A 20,472-nucleotide genomic window follows, 5' to 3' on the forward strand; every position below is an offset into this window, starting at 1 on the left:
AAACAAAAATAACCCAATCTCCGAAATGGTTTCAACCTGAAAGAGCCTTAAGGGATGAGCTAATCCTACCCCTGGTTCTGTAAGTGAAGCAAGTGGAGGTCAGAGGACTTCAAACTTGCTGAAGGCACGAGAGACAACCCCACAAGCGTCAGGTTCCTCCCAATCTGTGTGCATTCTCTGCACCAGAGCATCAGTTGTGTATCGAGGGTGACTCCGCCAAGGAAGCATCTGGGCCCCTGTTAAAGTTGTATTTTGCTGACACACTGGTCACCTCTGGAGAAAGGTAACTGCTTTGCCCTTCTCTCCTGGTTGTGGACTGTTCCCCTGGCCCATGCTGGTTCAGAACCACCCTCTGTCCCCACCCTGGGTTCAGTTCAGCCTGGACTCTGAACAGGAAGCGAGGAAGTCAACACTCGTGTCTTTAACGTTTGGAGTTTTTGTTATCGAGTCTTTCTAGACGTGTGCCCTGCCGGATGGAAGTCAGAGTCAGATAAACTAGGAAAGGATTGTTCGCATTTCAGAAGAATTCACCTCACTACAGCATGGGCGGGCCTAGAAGACGCCGTGGTCAGTGAAACAAGCCAGACGCCTAAGGATAAATAGTATGGGATTCCACTTACATGTGGCTCAGAGTAGTCAACTTTGTAGAGGCAGAAAGTGAAATGATGGTTTCCAGGGGCTGGGTGGGGGTGTGGGGTGGGGGAGGGGGGAGATTGGGAAGTGGTTTTTTTTCACTGGATACAGAGTTTCAGTTGGGGAAGACAGAAAAGTTCTAGAGACAGGGCGGTGGTGATGGTTGCACGACCATGTGAGCATACTTAATGCCACTGTACCATACACCTAAAAATGGTAAACTTTATGTTACATGTATTTTACCATTTAAAAAAAGGATCAGGTGGGTGGATGGGAAGAGATCAACCAAAGAACTTGAATGCATATAAGCGTAACCCGTGGACACAGACAATCTGGTGGCGAAGGCCTGGGGTGGGGGAAGTGGGCGGGCTAGAAGAGGTCAATGGGGGGAAAGAGGGGGCATAGGTAATACTGTCCATAATAAAGATTAAAAGGAAAAAAAAAAGCAGATTTAAAAATTTTAAAAAAAAGGATTAACCTCAGATCACATGAATAATCACTGTTAGCTCACTTGATGAAAAAGGAAGTATCAGCTTGCTGGTGATTAACTGCTGGGAAAGGATGCTGATGACAATGACAATGTAAGCCATGGTCTGATGGTCATTTGCAGTGTCTAAGAGGAAATGCAGTGGACTGAGCAGATCAGAGGCTTAGAAGCCAGGAGAACCTGGGGCTAACCTTGGGCTTAGCACTACTAGGTGCTCAGTGGAGCCTGCCAAGTTCCTCAATTTCCTCATCTGCAAAATGGGAATGATAACAGGCCCCACCGCATAAAGGTGTTGTGAGGATCAGAGAACCCACATGTGAAGCCCTGAAATAACCCTGGTTCCCACAACTCTCTACATTACAGCTGTTACGATAATGCTGATGATCTGGTTTTCTTAACACTGTTTGCCAGGCAAGACACAGGACTGAAAGCCACGATGCCGCTGTCCACCAAACAGCCAACGAAACTGCCATGATTCATTTCAGAAATAAGCATGAGAGACTGCGCTGCATGAGGGGAAGAGTAAGGGATGGAGAGCTTGAGTGTTTGAGTTCAAATCCCGGCCTCAACTCTTCCCAGCTGGAACCTTAGGCACCTCAGCCCCTCCCTCCTCCACTGAGGTCTGAGGACCAGTAGCATGGGCACTGGCTGGGAGCAGGTCGGTTACAGAATTGCAGGCCCCACCCACTCCGGGCCTACTGAGTCAGGTTGCATCTTAGCAAGATCTCCAGGGGACTCCCCAAACATTAGCCACTCTGAACTTGGGTTTCTTCTCTATACAACAGGGCAGCGGTTCTCAACCTGTGGGTCGCGACCCCTTTGGTGGTCGAACGACCCTTTCACAGGGGTCGCCTAAGACCATCCTGCATATCAGATATTTACATTAGGATTCATAACAGTAGCAACATTACAGTTATGAAGTAGCAACGAAAATAAATTTATGGTTGGGGGTCACAACATGAGGAACTGTATTTAAAGGGCCAGAAGGTTGAGAACCACTGCAATAGGGGATGATGATAATGTAACCTGTTTTGCAGGACTGTTGTAATATCAAATGAGTGATAGATGGAAACCATGCCTCACATGGCCTGCAGTAAATGTGAGCAATTACTACTTCAACCTCTCTGAGTCTCCGTTTCCTGAGCTGGAAAATGGAAAGCAACTGCACCAACCACGTGATGTTGTGAAAACCAAAATCAGGGTAAATGAGATAGTAACAACAATAAATAATAACAACAATAGCAGCATCGCTACAGGCCAATCACCGCTCCGTGAGCACTACCTATATGAACGTATTAAATCGTCACAACAACTACGACGAGAGGGTGTCATCGCTACCCCATTTTGTAGATGAGGAAACTGAGGCCCAGGGCGGAGCCATGGCTGGCCTGAGACGTGGAGGAAGAGCTGCTTTGGCTTAAAGCTCCACATAAAGAAGAGTGATTGCTCTCAGGTGGCTGAGAAGGAAACCGCTTCCTGTGGAACTCTTCAGGAAGACAGAAAGCCCATCAGGGAAGCCACACTCCATAGCTCCTTTCCGGCCGAGGAGTTCACGGCCGTGGCTTTCCCCATGACAGCCTCCCTCCCGAGTTGTCAGGAAGTGGAGGCAAGGAGTGGAAGTGAGCAGAAGAGAACGGGGTCGGCTTTCATCTTCAAAAGATCCACGCCCACACCGCCTCAAGAGAGAGACTGGAAATGACTGATTCCACGAGATCTGGGGAAGCTCTTCACCCAGGGCTCCTCCAAGCAGCAGCCTCCCGGGATGCTACTGAGCAACCCGTCCCAGCTCACGGCTCCAGTGACTCAGGCATCCCTGTGCCTGGAGAGTCTCTCCCTGGGACAGCTGGACACAAGCTGCTGCAGACAGGGGAGGCGGCCTGAAGCAAGGGCCAAAAAGTGTCTCCAGGATGCTCTCTTGGATGTAGGGCAAATCTGGGTGGGAGCAGTGAAGGTTAGAATTTATCCAGTGGCTGGTCTTTAAAGTCAAAGACCCTTAGCTGTAGCCAGTCCCATGGCTTCTTAGCTGGGGGAACCTCCTCATCTGTAAACTGGGAGTAATCAGACCCATCCCAGTGGAGATATTCTAATGTCCGAATGAAAGAAGGCACGTGGAAGGTCTGGCTCTGGGCTCTGGTTCTAGCAAGGACTCGATAAAAGTTGCTTTTTTTTATATCCTTCATGCCCTGTTCTTGCATTTGCTGCTCCTTCACCTTAAAAGACCATCACATTCCCTTCTGTTGAACTCCTACCTGTCCTTCAAAAACCAAGTTGAATCAAAGGCTTTCTGGTCCCTCCAGCTAACAGACCCACCACTTCCTGCTCAGCACTCCCACAGCATATCACACAAGGCACCCTGAGGCAAATAGCAGGGCCACCTGGTCCTGCCAAGGGACAGGAATCAGAAAAGGCTTCCTGGCCTTCACCGGTTTGGCTCAGTGGATAGAGCGTCAGCCTGCGGACTCAAGGGTCTCAGGTTCGATTCCAGTCAAGGGCATGTACCTTGGTTGCAGGCACATCCCCAGTGGGGAGTGTGCAGGAGGCAGCTGATCGATGTTTCTTTCTCATTGATGTTTCTAACTCTCTATCCCTCTCCCCTCCTCTCTGTGAAAAATCAATAATTTTTTTTTTTTTTTTTTTTTTTAAAAAGGCTTCCTGGGAGAAGAGGCGTTCAAGCTGAGACTCAACGGACAGATAGGCAAAGGGCAGTGGGATGAGCATCCTAGGCGGAGGGAACCATGTGTGCAAAGAACAGGAATCCAGAGAAAGCTTGGTAGATTTCAGGAGTTCAAGTCCTATGCAAGGGCCTTCTCTGACCACCCTCCCTAAAATAGTACCTGCCATTCTCTAAGTTAACCCTGAATGAATTTTCTTCACTGCCGGACAGTTTCATTATATATTTCTGTTTATTGCTTCTGTCCCAAACTAAAATTCTAAGTCCATTAGGGCAGGTACCTATCGTCCTCGTTCCCCTCTGTATCCTTCTCATGACTCGACATGACCGATGGTTTACCTGCTAGATTCTGAGCTCCAAGAACACAGGAACCCAGCCATCGGGCTCACTAGTAAATTCCCAGCAGCCAGCACAGGGCCAGGTACCCAGTAGGAACTTAGTAAACATTTGTGGTTGAGTAAATATTGTCCATTGAAGAGATTGGGTCTGCTGAATGCATAAGTGCAGGAATGGATGAGTGAATGCAAGCACACATGAATATATATGTATACACCCACACAAATGGATAGGCCAACAAATGAATGGACTAATTAACGCATGAATGCACACGCTCACATTCATATACTCAAAGCCCAGAGGCGCAGATGCTGAGCTGCCTCCCCTTGGTCTTCTTAAGCCTCCGAGGCTTCTATCTCGCCTGAGCCCTAGCCATTCAAAGCTTCTTTTCTTAGCCCCAGCAGCTGAGTTTCCATTGTCATCAGGGGCAACAGGCCATTTCCCCTCCGCCCCTCTACTCTGAGTCCTGGGAGCTCACTAAATTCTCAGCCCTCTTTGAGGAGGTCAGCTGACCCTGGTGCCTGGACCTCTTCTCATTGTAAGGCATTTTTTTGTGTGTTTTTTTACAGGAGCCTCCCATGGGAATTGTCGGCGTTCCATTCTCCCAGAGAATGGGATGTGAAATCTGGCCCGTTATTTTTTTTTTTATTAATTGCAAATTAATGCTATCCTGGGTGTCTATTTTGGTAGACATGCTTCTCCTTGGAGTACGGAATGCAACCCAAAGAAGCACATTGCTCTCATTCTTTCTGCTGACCGACTATGTGAATATTTCTAGAAGCCACACCCTCTCGCACTGGCCAGATAAGTAATTCCCAATGCCAGATGTGCTCTTTGCCAATCAACATCAGGCAGGGAAGGGACGAGGAACAGTTGCATGGCTCCCACCGAAACTGCAGCGACGTGACAAGTTTAAGCCAGTAGCATTTTTACAGGCTTCCTGAGCAACAGCCCCTCTACCTTTGGAATTGGGGGGATGCACCCACATTTAGAGAGACACATGAGGGGGCTTCCAGAGGCATCTCGCTGTTCATAATCCATTGGCTGGTAAGAAGCCATCAGTGTCAATGGTCCCCTTGTCCAGATACCAATGACATGGGCTCTCTTGAACTTGGGAGCCCAGCTTGCAGCCATGTGTCTCTGCCTGCTGCCTTTATCACAAGTGCCCTTTCATAAATATGTTTTCAGCAAAATGCTGACTTGGGAAGAGCTGAGAATATCCAGCCGGAAGACAAATCAACACCAGCTGAAACACATTTTTAAAAACCTTGGAAGTGGGTGTGAGATGATGAAAAGAGAATTTGTCTGGAAGTCAAACATTTGAATTCTAATCCTGGCTGTCATCCCTTCACTCCAATCAAATAGCTTAAGAGCACCTACTGTGTGACAAGCACTGTGCCACACTCCAGGGAAACAAAGACACACTAATTTCATCTACACTGTGTCTGACCCTGGGCACATCAGTTGGACTTTTTGGACCATAATCATTAAAGCAAAGGGTTTGGAAATGACCCTCAAGGTTCTTTCAAGCTTTAGGAGTCTCAGATCCTAGCAGCATTCCTTGAATAAGCAGAAGGAAGGATTCGTGTCAGAGAATGGGAGGGTTTAGTTTCTGTTCAGGAGGTGTGTGTGTGTGTGTGTGTGTGTGTGTGTGTGTGTGTGTTTCCTTAGTAAATGCCAGAAACAAAAAAATCTTAAGGATTAAGAATCCTAGCCCAGCTGATGTGGCTCAGTGGTTGAGCATCAACCTATGAACCAGGAGGTCACGGTTGGATTCCTGGTCAGGGTACATGCCTGGGTTGCCAGCTCGATCCCTAGTAAGGGGCGGGGGTGTGCAGGAGGCAGCAAGTCAATGATTCTCTCTCATCATTGATGTCTTTATCTCTCTCTCCCTTCATCTCTGAAATCAATAAAAATATATTTAAAAAAAAAGAATCCTAAAGAAAAAGATATGACCCAAACCTTAATTTCTATAATGTGCTATGTCTGCAATTTCTCCACCTAATGGACAGGGATCCTAGATTGAAGGACTTGGTCCTGGGAACTGGGTGGCCCAACACCATGGCACTATTGCTTATGCCAATGAGCTATTCTCCTGGGCTCCTGCCTATTGTTCCCAGCTCAGTTGCATTCAGAATTCTAACCATTCTTTTCCTCTGGGCAAGTCTATGACTCCCTAGGAAGCTATGTGCCTTATCACTTCTGGGACTACATCATGGGAGCAAGAGGTCACATTGTACTACAGAACCCAACCCCCAAGTGAGAGGCTCACATTCCAGGCCTTGTAAGACTACATTTAGTTTGGAGAGCTCTGGGGGCAGGTGGGAGGAAGAATCTGCAGAGGAAGTTAACAGGGTAGATGACACAAGCCCTTAGAATGTGTCCCTCAAACCAGAAGCCAATTCTCTAGCCATGGCCTGACCAACAGGTACCTTCAAAGCAACTGGTGTCCTGTCCAGTTTCCTCCCCAGGGGCCACCCATTTAAGTAGGCACCTTGGACATGAAGCGTTAAGTGCTAAGTGCTTTGACTATATGTTGTCTAAAATCCTCATGTTTGTCATTGCCTCCCCCGGAATGGGAACAGGGCATGGCACACAGTAACTGCTCTGGAAACACTCAGTGAAAAAGTGAACAAATCCACAACAATCATCAGAGATGGACTGGCAACCCTACTGGACAAATGAGGAGACTGAGATTTAGGCAGGCAAGTCATTTATCCAAAATACTGCCATTAGTAACAGGCAGGGCTGCCATTCAAAACCCAGGCGAGCCACCTCCAAAGCCACTGCTCTTACCTTGGCTCACTACACAGTGCTCAGCAGTGTATAAAGCTAAACGCAAACGATCTCACTTACTCCTCCGAACAAGCCTGTGGCATTGCTGTTACCCCATTTTCTAGTTAACAGGGCGAAGTGCATTGCCCAATGTCAAGGAACTAGTAAGCCACACAGGATGGAGTGTCCCAACTGTGCATCTAGCCTCCTGCTCGAATTCTCCAGCCACTCGGCAGAACTGGAGATTTCACTTCCTGCTCCTAGAGAAAGCTGCTCTGACCAACTCTTTTCTCCTCATTCTAAGGACTACACAGAACTATGTGACCACAGTCAGCCACTCGCAAAAGCAAGATGTCACCGGACGTGGCTTCCAGGAGCCTCTCGAAGGATGATGATGACTAACGATGGTCAGATGCCAAAGCAACTCCATCCTTCCAAGCAAGGAAAGAGTCCCCCGTGATGCACCCCCTCAACTTAGAGCAACAACAACAACAAAAGAGGGCGATGCAAGGTCATTCCCAGGCTTGGCCCTGGGGCCAGGGAGGAGGCACTAACGTCACCAGCGGCTAATTAGAGGGATCCCCCGGTGCCAGGAGGACTGAGGCCATTTCATAATGAAACCCACGCGGTGAGCTCCGTTTATTTTGAAACCGTATTTGCTTATTTTGCCAATGGGATCAAAGGGACGTCCCGAGTGCTCTGCAGGAGGCACTTGAACCCTATTGGCCAGGAGCACTTTCTCCAGCTCCAGCAGCAGCCAGCAATAATACTCTCCGTAAAAGTAAACTCCATCACTAGACAGGGTGCTCCTTCCCAACAGCGAACACCACCTCCCTTTCCATCAGCTTCCCAGTCCCAGGCAGGTCTCAAGGGTGGAGGGGAGGGGAGTGACAGCAAGTGGCAGGGAAAGTGTCCCAGCTCTAAGGTAACTTGGGGCCCTGCAGGCAAACCAAGCATAGTGGCTCGAATGAGGGCTCATGAGTCAGAAAGACATGGGTTCAAATCCCAAATCCACTACCTACTACTGTGTGACCTTGGGTAAGTTACTTAACTTCTCTGTGTCGCAGTGTCTCTAGCTAGGAAATGATGTAAACAAGAGGACCTATCTTCTAAGGTTCTTGTAAAGATCGAATTTAAATGATATCAGGCAAAGATGATTTGAAATACGTAACGTACATGTAATTGTACTAAGTATTTTTATGGCAATGATTGTAATGATTGTAGACCATGAACTTGCTGAAGACAGAGACTGTATTTTAGTCACCTAATTATCCCAGCATGAAGAAGAATGTCTGGCATGTAGCTGAACATGGGTAAATGGCTTACGGAGTTTGAACTGAGGACTCAAGCCCAGTGACGCTCCCCACCCACCTGCCGGGGAAGGAAGTGGCCACCTTATTTCTAAGCCGTCGTTTGGAGCAGCTTAAACCCCCACCAGATGCCACCCCCAGGCCCTGCATATCAATCATCGAGGGAAGAGGTTTACCTTAATATTGCAGTTGTCATCGAGCAGTATATTTTCCAGCTTCAAGTCCCGGTGGACCACACCGTTCTGAAATGAGAAGACAGGCGGGGAATTGAATGGGAGCAGATGGGATGAGAGAAAGAGAGGGAGAGAGAGAGAGGAAGGAGGAGGCAGAGCAAAGGGAAGCATCTGACAGATGAAAGATGCACCAGCCCGGTGGTCTTCGCCTCCATCCTTCAGGGCTGCTCTCGCTGTCATGCAGCTCCCGCCAGAGACCGCGACAGCAGAGCATTAGTCACTTGCTGTGTGGTTAAGGGAAAAATGACTGGAATCTGTTCTCCCCCAGAGCCTGTAAAACAGCAGGGGGATCCTTTGTCGGAATGTCATTCCACTGTGTGAAAGCAACACACAGTCCCAGGCGGCGGCAAACCATGTCTGTCTGTGATGTGATTCCCAGGGAAGAAGCAGATTTCTCTGCTGGGGACTCAGAATGCAGGGCTCCCAGACCTTGCGTGTCTGTCTGTCTGTCTGTCTGCCTGCCTGCCTGCCTCCTCAATGCTGGAAAGAAGCCTGGTTCAATCTGTTCTGAGGATAACCAAGTTGCTACCATGGGTGTTTCCTCGGCAACTGGGAGGGAAGATTTTCAAAGTCCCCTTCTGCTCGGTGGGACTCAATGCAGATAAAGGGTGAAGGTGGGGGAGGCTGGTGAGACTGTCGCCACTGGGTTGACCACAGCAGGTCGGCAGGTCGCTGCCACCCTGGATGACCTACCCATTCAGGTAAGCTCTAGGAAGGCTGGGAGCTGAGCTGCAGTGACAAGCAGTCAGCCCACCAACAGGTGAAAAGAGTCATCAGCCAATAGGCTGTTGGCCTGTATCTATAGCAGTAACAACTGGTGTGCTCGCTTCTCTTTTAAAACCCAGTGATCTTTTCATGGTGGGCATGGGAAGAGGAGTGGAACGGAAAGAACCAACTATTCCGGGCTGGGCAGAAAATCAGCAGGGAGAGAATTGTTAACATTATTCAGCATAAAGGACATTTACAAGCCAAGCTGCTCTTTTAAGCGCATGAACTACCTAGAAATTCTGTCTTTCAGTCAAGATTTTCTTAGTTCAGTGCCAGCAGCCGGTCCATCCTTGCTGTTTCAAGGGACCTGGCATATATGGCATACTGTTCTTAATATGTTTGCTCACCTTCTTGGCACTATGTGTTTTAACCAAGGTCACCTCTCTGAGAAAGGTTGTTTCCCCAGGTAGGGATTTTCCCCTGAAGTTAGGGAGGGGATAAAACCCCTTAACTAAGTGGCAGGCGGGTAATTAATCACTTTAACTACGAACAATCATGCTTAAGCTACATAATCTTTACTCCCTGGAATGGAGATAAGAAACGCCCTAACCTTTGGAATAGAGATTGATAGGATTGGAATCAACTGGTATAAATACAGATGTAACAAGACAACAGGACTCAGAACCTAGACTCAGAAACTGGCCACAGAACCTAGACACAGAACCTACAGACAGAACCTAGACACAGAACCTACACAGAACCTAGAAACAGAAGAACTTCGCTGGAGAGAACATGGCAAAAGATCCTGGACAGAAACTGGAGACAGAACCTAGAGACCGAACCTAGCGAGAGAACCTGGCTGAAGAACCTAGAGACAGAACCTGGCTACAGAACCTGGATAGAACATGGCAAGAGAACCTGACTAGAACCTGGTGACAGAACCTGGCTGGAGAACCTGGAGAACCTGGCTGGAGAACCTAGCAAGAGAACATGGACACAGAACCTGGCTGGAGATCCTAACCAGAACTTCGCTGGAGATCCTGACCAGAACTTGGCTAGAGATCCTGGCTAGGCTGCTGATCAACTGAACGCTGTCTCCGTGTCATTCCTTCTTCGCCGACTCCATCCACACCTTTGGGGAGCCCTGGACCTGCTGGGGTTGGACCCCAGCAGTTCAGAATCCCCCTTTTTCCAATTGGTTCTTTATTATTCTCCTTTCCTTTTGCCAGTTCCTAACATCTCCAAAAGTACTGACCAGAGAGAAGAAAAGGACATATATTTTTCTGAGACTTTTTCTAATCCAAACCTTCAAGGTTGTGTTTTGAATTCAAAAAAATGCACAACATCAGGCTCCTCGATGAAAGATATGAAATACAAGGTACCTAATTCTGCTTTGCTTTCAATATTGGGAGTCGTTCGGTTTACACTGCTACATTCCTCTTTTTCACAATGGAATGAGTCTAATAAAGTCCCTTAGTATGCAGAAACTTCAAGTAATAAAAGTACCATCTGCAATGCTTTTTGATGATGCCTGGTGATAAAATACACACTGTCGTATGATCTGAATAATCAGGACCTTGGGTTACGGGTTTTAGATCTGAATAATCATTTTCTAATCACTCCCAGAGCCACTACTGACGAACCAGAATACCTGGCAAACCAGGGGACCCTGTACTACAATCATTTGTGTGAAGAAACTGACTATTTGGTATGCCATGTTGGATTCAAGTCACTGCTGTCCTCAAAGTGAATGAGTGTTCAAGGTATGATAGTTCGGGGGGGGGGGGGGGGGGGGTAAATGAGATGATTAATAACATTAATGGCTGGACTGTGGCTTGGAATTATCTGGGGACTTCATTTCCTTCTCCAGAGGCCAACAGTGGCTAACCCAGGGGTGGGCAAACTTTTTGACTCAAGGGCCACAATGGGTTCTTAAACTGGACCGGAGGGCCGGAACAAAAGCATGGATGGAGTGTTTGTGTGAACTAATATAAATTCAAAGTAAACATCATTACATAAAAGGGTACGGTCTTTTTTTTTTTTTAGTTTTATTCATTTCAAACTGGCCGGATCCGGCCCGCGGGCCGTAGTTTGCCCACGGCTGGTAACCCATGGCTGTATGATGAGCACATCCAATCGGATGTATTGTGACAGGATGTACATGAACATCTATGTGTCACCCCTTTGGAAGCAATCAATGCAACAAAAGGGACCAAGAGCAGAGAAAGGTTCAGAACCTGTGGTGCAGGAATTCCACTTCTAAAATTTCTCTTAAGCAAATTATTCAAATGAGAGGAAAAGGTTACCGTCTAAAAACGTTGATCATTATTTGTAATAACCAGAAACTGGCATCAGCCTACATGTCCAACAATCACAATAATTACAGAGACTTTTTAGTAACATAGGAAAATGTTTAGATTAAAATACTGAGTGAAAAAATACGACACAAACTTTGTAAAAATTAGGCAATGCATTACTCCTGGAACAGAGAAAGGCCATTGGTGGAAAAACTGGTGAAATCCCAATAAAACCTGAAGTTGTGTTAATGGCAACATATGAATGTTGGTACATTCATACTACAGCAATGTATTATGGTAAGATATTACCATAGGGTTAGCTGAGTCAGGGGTATATGGCAACTCTCTGTACTATTGGGAAACTCTGCTGTAAATCTAAAATCATTCTAAATAAAAAATTCAAATAAAAAACAAATGTTAAAAGTAGGAGGAAGGAGATTAGAAAGAAACAAAAATGTCAACAATGAGTTATTGCTGGATTCTGGGATTATGGATGGTGGTAATTTTCTTCTTTTCACTTTGTAAATTCTCCATAAGTACTATAATGAACAGACATTACCCTTATAATGTGAAAACAAACAAACACGTGATGCCATAGACACCATCTGTGGCCAACGCTCTGGCCGGCCGGTACCTTGTGACAATAGTGAACGGCCGAGACGATCTGCCGGAAGAAGTGTCTGGTCTCCCTCTCGCTGAGACGTCTCCTCTCGCTGATGAAATCATACAGCTCCCCTTTGCTGGCGTACTCCATGATGATCACAATCTTATCTTTGTTCTCAAACACTGTGGGGGGAGCAGCAATATACAAACACCCTGTTAATCCAGCAATCTCACTCAAACAGAGATGTCACTGAGTGAGGGGCGGGGCAAACAGCTACCGGGAAGGACACAAGTTGGGCCGTTCAACATCACGAGGAGTTGGGCGAGTTTTCCAGCCACGTGGGCGATATCATCACTATTGTTACTGGACAAACTATTTTATATGGACTAGCTACCAGGACCTACCAAGCTCCTCTGACCCAAAGTTGGTGATGATCTTGTCATCTCTTTGCTTAAAACCTTCCAGACTTTCCATCTCACTCAAAATAAAACCCAAAGTTTCAAATGTGGCTCACCAGGTCCTATATGATCCTGTGGACCCTTAGCCTTATCACACAACAACTGTCTGTATTTGTTTATTTTGTCTCCTCCGTTAGACTGTAAATGAGGGTGGTTCCAGTTCATTCACTAATGTATCCCCAGCACCCGGTGTGCTAGTTGGCCTAGGAGCTCAATTAATATTTATTAAACCTTCATAAGTGCATTCTGGACAATCATCTATAATAATAAAAGCTTAATATGCTAATTAGACCAGACATCCTTCCAGATGACCTTCTGGACGATGCCAGGGCTGCGAGGGAAGCCCCAGTCCCAGGTGCCAGAGGGAAGCCAGTGCCAGCAGCTGGGGGAAGGAAGGCCTGTTCTTGCAAGAATTTCGTGCCCTGGGCCTCTAGTAGTAAATAATTAAATATCACTAAGTGCTTCTCTCCCAACCCTGATATTCTCAAACAGCGATATGTTCAAAACTCTGCTCGTCAGAGGTCCTGGAGTTCCAGGCAGATGCCTGAGCGCCAGGCTCGGGGAGGCCTCAAAGGACAGGCTTTGGTCCTCAGCACTGCCTCAACCAAAGGGACTCTGCTGCTGTTTCATATTTTGGGTTTCACATAAAATGCCCTTTGAGCAAAGACAAAATAATAATTGTTTTTGAAAACCTTCACTCCCAGGAGATATTTTATAAAAAATAAAATAAAAACACTCCTTTTTAGGCTACCCAAGACCCTCCCTGAAGGACCCCGACTACCTTCCTCCATCTCACCAGCTTCTACCAATCCCAGTAAGGCACTACATGCCCAATGCCCACCAATGCAGGACTCCTTGCTGTTTCTGTTTTCTTCTCTCTCTCTCTCTCTCTCTCTCTCTCTCTCTCTCTCTCTCTCTCTCTCCCTCCCTCTCTCTCACACACACACACACACACACACACACACAACTGTTTCCCACTTCCATGCTCTTCTAACTCATCAGTTGAGAATGAACTCAAATATGGCTTCCACTATGCCTTCCTTCTGCTTTTTACTGCACTTGCATCATAGGACTTTCAGACTACATGAATTTATTTGCTAGTTTATATATCCAGTTCCTCTGCCTGCCTGAACTTTGAGACAAAAACTACAGTTTTGAAACCAGACACTGGCAAGTAGGATTCCTGGATCTGCCTCTTACTTGCTGTGTGACTCTGGGGAAGCTGCTTGCCCTCTCTGTGCCTCAGTTTAGTCAACTATAAAATGTGCATAATATTAGGATGTACTTCTTAGAACTGCTGGGAGAGTTTATTGATAAGTGGTAGTATGCTAAATGCTTAGAACAAGGCCTGTCCTTACGGCATGCACTCAATGTTAGCTATTACAATTCGTATCAATATTATTGGACCCCCCAGGGCCTACTACACACACACACACACACACACACACACACACACACACACACACAAACACACACACGCACACGAGCGTGCACACACACGGAGGACTGAATTAAACTGGAATGTGCCCAGGCCTGGGTCCCCTGTCCTCCCACACCTTGTCACTGCCGCTAGGAACTCAGACCCCTCCGGTCCTTTTTGGCTCCTTCAAGTCCAGCCAAACCTCTCTGATAAAACTAAGCGGGGAGGAGGGCAGAGAGGAGGAGGAGAGTGAGAACAGCCAGATAAAATTGGCTGCTCCTGCATCTGCTGGCCTCGGTGTACCCTGCGGCTCCGGCTCCTGCCAGGGATTTCAGCCTGGTTTGCACTTTTCATTAACAATAAACTTTGGAAACGGGAAAAGCTGCCTCAGGATGCATGGCTCAGGCTCCAACAATGAGAGAGTGATATTCCCAAACGCGGGCAGAGCGTTTCCTCATTTTACAAGGGGTGGGAGGAGGAAGGAGAAGGAAAGTACTTGACAGGGAAAGAAACAAGGAGCCTCACACCCCAAAAAGTCTGATGCCAAAGACTGAAGGTCAAAGCCAGCGGTCCCTTCAGTGTCTATCAGAAGGCGTGGGTCAGTGCCCCCTGCAAACCAAAGGGTGGCTTCAGCCACTGGCTTCTTCCTTTCCCAACTGGCTGACATGGTATCAAGGAGACATAAATGCAGTTCAGTTCAACACACTTCAATATGCCAAATATTTTACTAAGCAGATTGCATCCCTAAGTCCTGCTGATCCTACCTCTAAAGTATATCCCAATCCTGTCCACCTGTTCCACATCAGCAGCCACCCCTTGTTCCAAATCCCCATCCTCCCTGATTTCCCATCACTCTTGCCCGGCTGCTGGCTGCATTTGGAGGGGTGTGGGGAACAGTTCCAAATGCATGTTCCATGGAGCACTAGCCCTGAAAGCTATTCTGAGGCAAATGGGGTTCCATGGTCAAACTGAGGTAACATAATTTGGAAAATGTTAAGACTGAATGGCCCCTTGGAGAATCTGGTTTCTTTAACTCAAGAGCTTTGCAGGTTGCTATGGTCATTTCAATATTCCTATTATAATCCCCAGGAACTACCCAGGAGCCAATGTGGAAAACACTGGATGAATGAGATGATACCCAACTGATAAAATCAGCTCCTCACTGTTGCAGGTAGAGCTGGGGGGGGGGGGGGGGCAGCCAGGTGAGAAAAATGTCCAAGTGGCCAGGCCTGGCTCTGGAACCCCACCCTCAGCCCTCCCACAGGAAACAGCTGGAGTCTCATGGTCATGGCCCTCACTGGAACTCTAGATTAGCAAAAGGCAAACAACCGTTCTAGACTGGAAGCATCAATGCTTCTTCAAGAAGGCAATGCAGTGTCCATACGTGAAGCTTCTTGAGCCCTTCCTAACAAAGGCAGCACTTACTGAAGGTTTACTATGTGCAGGCACTGGACTAATAGCATTCTGCATGAATTCTGCCCTATGGCTTTGGTCCTATGAGTATCCCCCATTCAACAGATGATAAAGCTTGGGTGTAGAGAGGTTAGTAACTGCCATAGCCACAGAGCTCGGACGAGGCCAAGGCAGGCCTGAGCCCGTGGTCTGACTACACACTCCATACTCTACACTATTATTCACTGTACTGTTACTCACATGCACTAAACCCTCTGACCCTTGGTTTCCTCAACGGTCAAGCAAGGTTAACGATCCCAGTCACGTGGGATTCAGTGAGCTGCCGGGCCCAGCATCCTCCGTACAGTGCCTTGGCCAGTACTCAGTAAATGGAAGCTCTTCTCGTAATTACTTCATCTGCCTCTTAGGCAGCTTCTGGCAAAACAAAACCCTAAGACTTGCCTCTCTCTCTCCCCGCCAACGTAGCTCTTTAAAACATGCTGTGGCTGCTGCAGAACCAGAGTATTTTCAAGCAAAAAGAACCTTATAGATCAACTATTATTTTTCCAGAACAGCCCGGGATTTATAATGTATGAGAGCGAGGCCTTGGGAATCTGTTCTAAAGAATGACCGGCTTCCGCACCCGCGGCCCAAGGCTCCTTGCCCACAGTCAGGCCACTATCAGTGAGGTGACAGGACCGCTCTTGGCCATTCTTATGGCAAAAAGGGCTGCTTCCCTTGGGCACTTTTACAGCTGGTTATTTATAAGCCCAGAAATCTTGTCTGTGTTTATGTTATTAGTCACTAAGCAAAAGCTTATTTTCCACCAGTTGGGAAGGGTTTCCTTTCTGAAAAATGAAAGCCTGTGTCTCTTGGCCAGACAGTTTTACCCAGAAGCCCAGTGGCTCCAGAGTGGTAAGGAAAACTATGGCCCCTGGCATGCTAGGCCCACCAGGAAAATCAAAGCCCTGAATAGAAACCTAGCTTGGCTGGAGTCAGCCCACAGCGCTGGGCCCACGTCCATGTGCTGAAGATCTGTGTTTTAGCACAACAACAAATTTTTATGAAGCACCCACTCTGTGGATGGCATTGAGGATACTAAAGGAAGTCTTTACAAGGTTGAGAAGGAAAAGTGAAAGAGGGCAGAAATAGGAGCAGAACTACCAGGGTGCCAGGGATTAAGACAAGAGGCGTGGCTGTGGTTGAGCATTGACCTATGAACTAGGAGATTACTGTTCAATTCCAGGTCAGGATATAGGTCTGGATTGCAGGCTCGATGGGGTGCTGGGGGAGGGGGTGTGCAGGAGAGCAGGAGGGCCTGCAGAAGGCAGCTGATCAATGATTCTCTCTTATCATTGATGCTTCTCTCTATCTCCCTCTCCCTCCCTCTCTGAAATCAATAAAGGTAATTTTTTTAAAAAGAGAGAGAAGAGAAAGAAGCAGGCCTTGAATGTAACACAGAGGCCTTGAAGGCCCCAGGGAGCTCTGGGGAGGAGGAGTCAGACACAAGTGACCAGACATCGCCAAGAATGATAAAAACGTGGAACAAAGGACAGGGTAGCATCCAGGATCCTGGACCTATGAAATAGTCCAGGGCTCTCTTCTCTCCAGAGCCTCCCCAGACAGCTATCGCTCCTTCCCCGGAAGGCTTATTCAGAATAACAATAGTTCACATTTATTGAACCATTACCTCATGCCCTGGATTCTCACATTTAATACTAACACTCCTATGAGATAGGTATTAATATTATTCCTACTTCATAAATAGGAAATCAGCATTCAGATCAAGAAACAATGTGGCCAGCACCCTGCAAACACCCCCCAGGGCCTCTTTCTGTCACTACCCATCTCCCCAAGTGTGTGTGCTTGTGTGTATACACATATCTCCACCAATATCATGAATATCATAAATATAAGCTAATAGCACAGATTAGTTTGGCATTTCAAGTTTTCTAAAAATGAAATCATGCAGTACATATTCTTTTTTGACTGGCTTCATTAGCTCAACATTATATTTGTAAGAATAATCCATGCTATTCCATGTAGTCAAAGACTGTTCACACCCATGCTTGTAGAGTTCTCCATGTTGTGAATGCATCATGGTTTAGTTATCCATTCTACAGTTGATATAGACATTTGCATTGGAAAGGTGGGGGTCAATATGAGCAGTGCTGCTGCGAGCATTCTCATGCATGACTTTTAATGCTCATCTGTATGCATTTCTGTTGGGCAGATCCTTACTGGATCTGATCCCAAATCTGTGTGACTCAAAAGCTTATGTTCTTGCCACAACTCCACACCACCTTACATAATACTCAGTAATGTAGCAGGACAGAATATTAATATTCAGATATCAGTTGCATTTTTATACACCAAGAGCCAATTATTGGACTCTCCTTACCTAATACTCAGTAAAGATTCTCTTTCATAAAAGAGAACCAACATCACTGTCTCTTCTAAAAATGCTCTTTTATCAGCCTACCTGAAACATGTTTCTGAGCATTTTGTTATGTGTTTAAAAGAATGCAATCATAGCATAAGACACAGTCTTTGTTCTCCAGAGTTGCTATCTGGTTGAATAAAACTAGTACTTCACAAATAAATCAAGGTCTCACCTATACCATATAGGCTTTAAGTACCCAGATGACCAGAAAGATGGGTGAGGTAACTTGAATGGGCCTGAAAAGATTCCTAGAGAAAGCAGGCGTGGAACTGACCCATGACAAAGGATTTGGGCTTTGTTTGCAGGAGAGCGTGTTAACCATTGTTTCAGCTTATCCTAAAATATCCAAACTCTCTTCGTTTTCTTCTACTGTCCCACAGAAGGGCCTTCTTCCCAGACACCAACTTGAATTGTTTTGCTTGTTTTCTGTTTATTTTCCATTTCAAAGGAGAATGGGGATTGGTCGCTATGGCAACAGCGACTTCTCCAAATTAATTCTGAATTTCATCAGATGTTCAGTTTGACAGGCCAGTTCTGCCTCCTGATTTGTCTGGCTTTCACAACCACGCTAATTACCCAACTCCTAACCATTCCCTCCTGCTGCCCTCGGGGTTAATAACACAACTGTATAACTTGAGAATATGCGTATTATCAAAACAATGCTCTGGCCTGGGAGAGATGCTGATGCGTGAGGAGATCTTGGGATTTTAACCATCCACCAGCCATTTTAGAGCCAAATTCAGGAGGCCATTTAGGAAGATGAAGGGCTTGGGAAGGGAGAGGGTGGGAATCGATTTACAGGATACTCTGTGATGAGCAGGTTCGAAAAACTGGAGGATATCTTTCTGCTTGACATGTAACCTTAAGAAAGGAAGATTAGTTTGTTGGTTTTAAGCAAAAAAAGGCCAAGGGCCTAGAGTGGACCAGTCTGAATTCTTTTCCTGCCTCTGTCAACTTCATATCCCAAATTAGTTCCAGGAAACTGCCATTCCTTCCATGGCGTTGCCTCCCCACATGGCAGCATTTTTATTACTTTCTTAAAACCTCAGACAGAAGTACCGTTCCATTTCTCGGGGATGCTCTCTTCTTAAAGGTCAGTAGAATCCTCACAGAAAATTGCTTATTTTCCATTTTAGAAATGGAGACATCTTTCCTTTGCGAGAACTGTCTGCAACCTAATTACATCAGTTAGTCAATACAAGATTCACTCTTCAAGAGTTTCCTCTCCAGAACTAAATTTCAAACACCTCATGGGCTCATGGCTTCACAGAATGGTCTTCTGATCCCTTAAGTCCAAAAGCCCAAGGCAGTGAGAGTGAGAAAATTAAACTGGACTGGCAGCTCCCCATTGTCAATGAACTGGTCAGAGTTGAGTCAATGTGTTTCCTGGTTTGGACAATGAAAAGCTCTTTAGTTCACTTAAACCCAAACTCTTTCTAGATGTTGGCTGGCATGTCCAAGGAGAACCATAGCCAACCAGGCCATCCACTGCCAGCAGTAGACTCCATAGAAAGAAGAAGAAATGGTAAGAAAGTATGCAAGTGACCTGCAGAAGACAGAGATGCAGAAGCCTACCAAGAACCAATCACCCCTGCTAAGATTAACAGTGCTATTTGAGGGCCCAATATCAAATCCTAGGAGGACAGAGGACAGACATGGCCAGGAAAGAGAGGGCTGTTGCATGGAAGAGGAGATCAAATGCACCACTTTGGACCAGCCATTGGACTCCCCTCCTTCCACAACCACGCCTGGTGGTGTTTCCATGGAAACCAGCAGGGCTTTGAGGGGATGAGCTCTGTCAGCCATCATCACATACTCGTCAGCCATGCCCACAGTCTCCCTGATCATTTTTCTATTGCTCTGCTCAGCCTTTTTGTCACACACACACACACACACACACACACACACACACACACTCTCACACACAATCCTGAATCTGAGAGAGCAGTGACAATTGATCAGAACATCTCAGAATCATCCCAGACTGAAGCTAAGGCTCTTTTACTTGATACAGTGAACTTCTGAAAAAAAGCATGCTCCCCTAATTTGGGCAATGAAGCCAGGCCTATGGTTATCACACCTCTGCTTCTAGCACTGCTTGACCCACCATGTACGGCTCATCTTGTCCACTCTAAATCCCAGTCTCCCGCATTGGACAAGGTAGTGCAGTAGTTAAGACCCTGACTCCCAGAGCCAGGCTACCTGGGTTCAAAACTAGGCTCTGCCATTTACCAGCTGAGTGACCTTAGCAAGTTACTTGACTTTTCTGTGCCTCAGCTTCTTCACCTGTTGAAATGAAGACCATCCATATTGTAAATATTATCATAGCTCACAATAAGCATAAGTATTAGCCTGGTATTACTAAGCGGCAAGTATTAGTTTAAGAAAGAACAAATGAAGATATGCCTGGATTAAATCCAAAATTATTAAGGCTATGTATTTGCAGAAGCCGCACCTGACATTATACATGTGGCGTTGAAGGATGGGGAAGGCAGGAGACTGAATGGAGGAGACAGAAAACTAATACTCAAAGACAACAAAGCCTGAGGTGGAAGCAAGCCCGATCTCTTAACTAGGGTCCATTCCTCAGTCCCCAGTGGGGTGCCAAAGCGTGGATCTCAATCTCAGTCCATACCGACTAGAGGAACCTCCTGTCAGAAATCACGGTGGCCAGTGGGACCTCTTCTATACCCTATGGGCCTCCC

The 20,472-nt window shown here is 46.6% G+C and overlaps 1 protein-coding gene across 2 annotated transcripts in view; it reads right to left on the reverse strand.

Moving 5' to 3' along the window:
• The window catches only part of NUAK1 (NUAK family kinase 1), a 73,417-nt gene that overhangs the window by 12,986 nt on the left and 39,959 nt on the right, over positions 1-20,472 (reverse strand). For both annotated transcript variants that reach the window (XM_036297516.1, XM_036297515.1), the window contains exons 3-4: positions 12,085-12,236; positions 8,389-8,454 (exon numbers count right to left, since the gene is read on the reverse strand). In XM_036297516.1, coding sequence (XP_036153409.1) covers positions 8,389-8,454; positions 12,085-12,236 — 218 coding nt within the window. The remainder of the gene's footprint in view (positions 1-8,388; positions 8,455-12,084; positions 12,237-20,472) is intronic.

This window comes from Myotis myotis, unplaced genomic scaffold (assembly GCF_014108235.1).
Source record: "Myotis myotis isolate mMyoMyo1 unplaced genomic scaffold, mMyoMyo1.p scaffold_m19_p_3, whole genome shotgun sequence".
In the NCBI taxonomy this organism is placed as follows: domain Eukaryota; kingdom Metazoa; phylum Chordata; class Mammalia; order Chiroptera; family Vespertilionidae; genus Myotis; species Myotis myotis.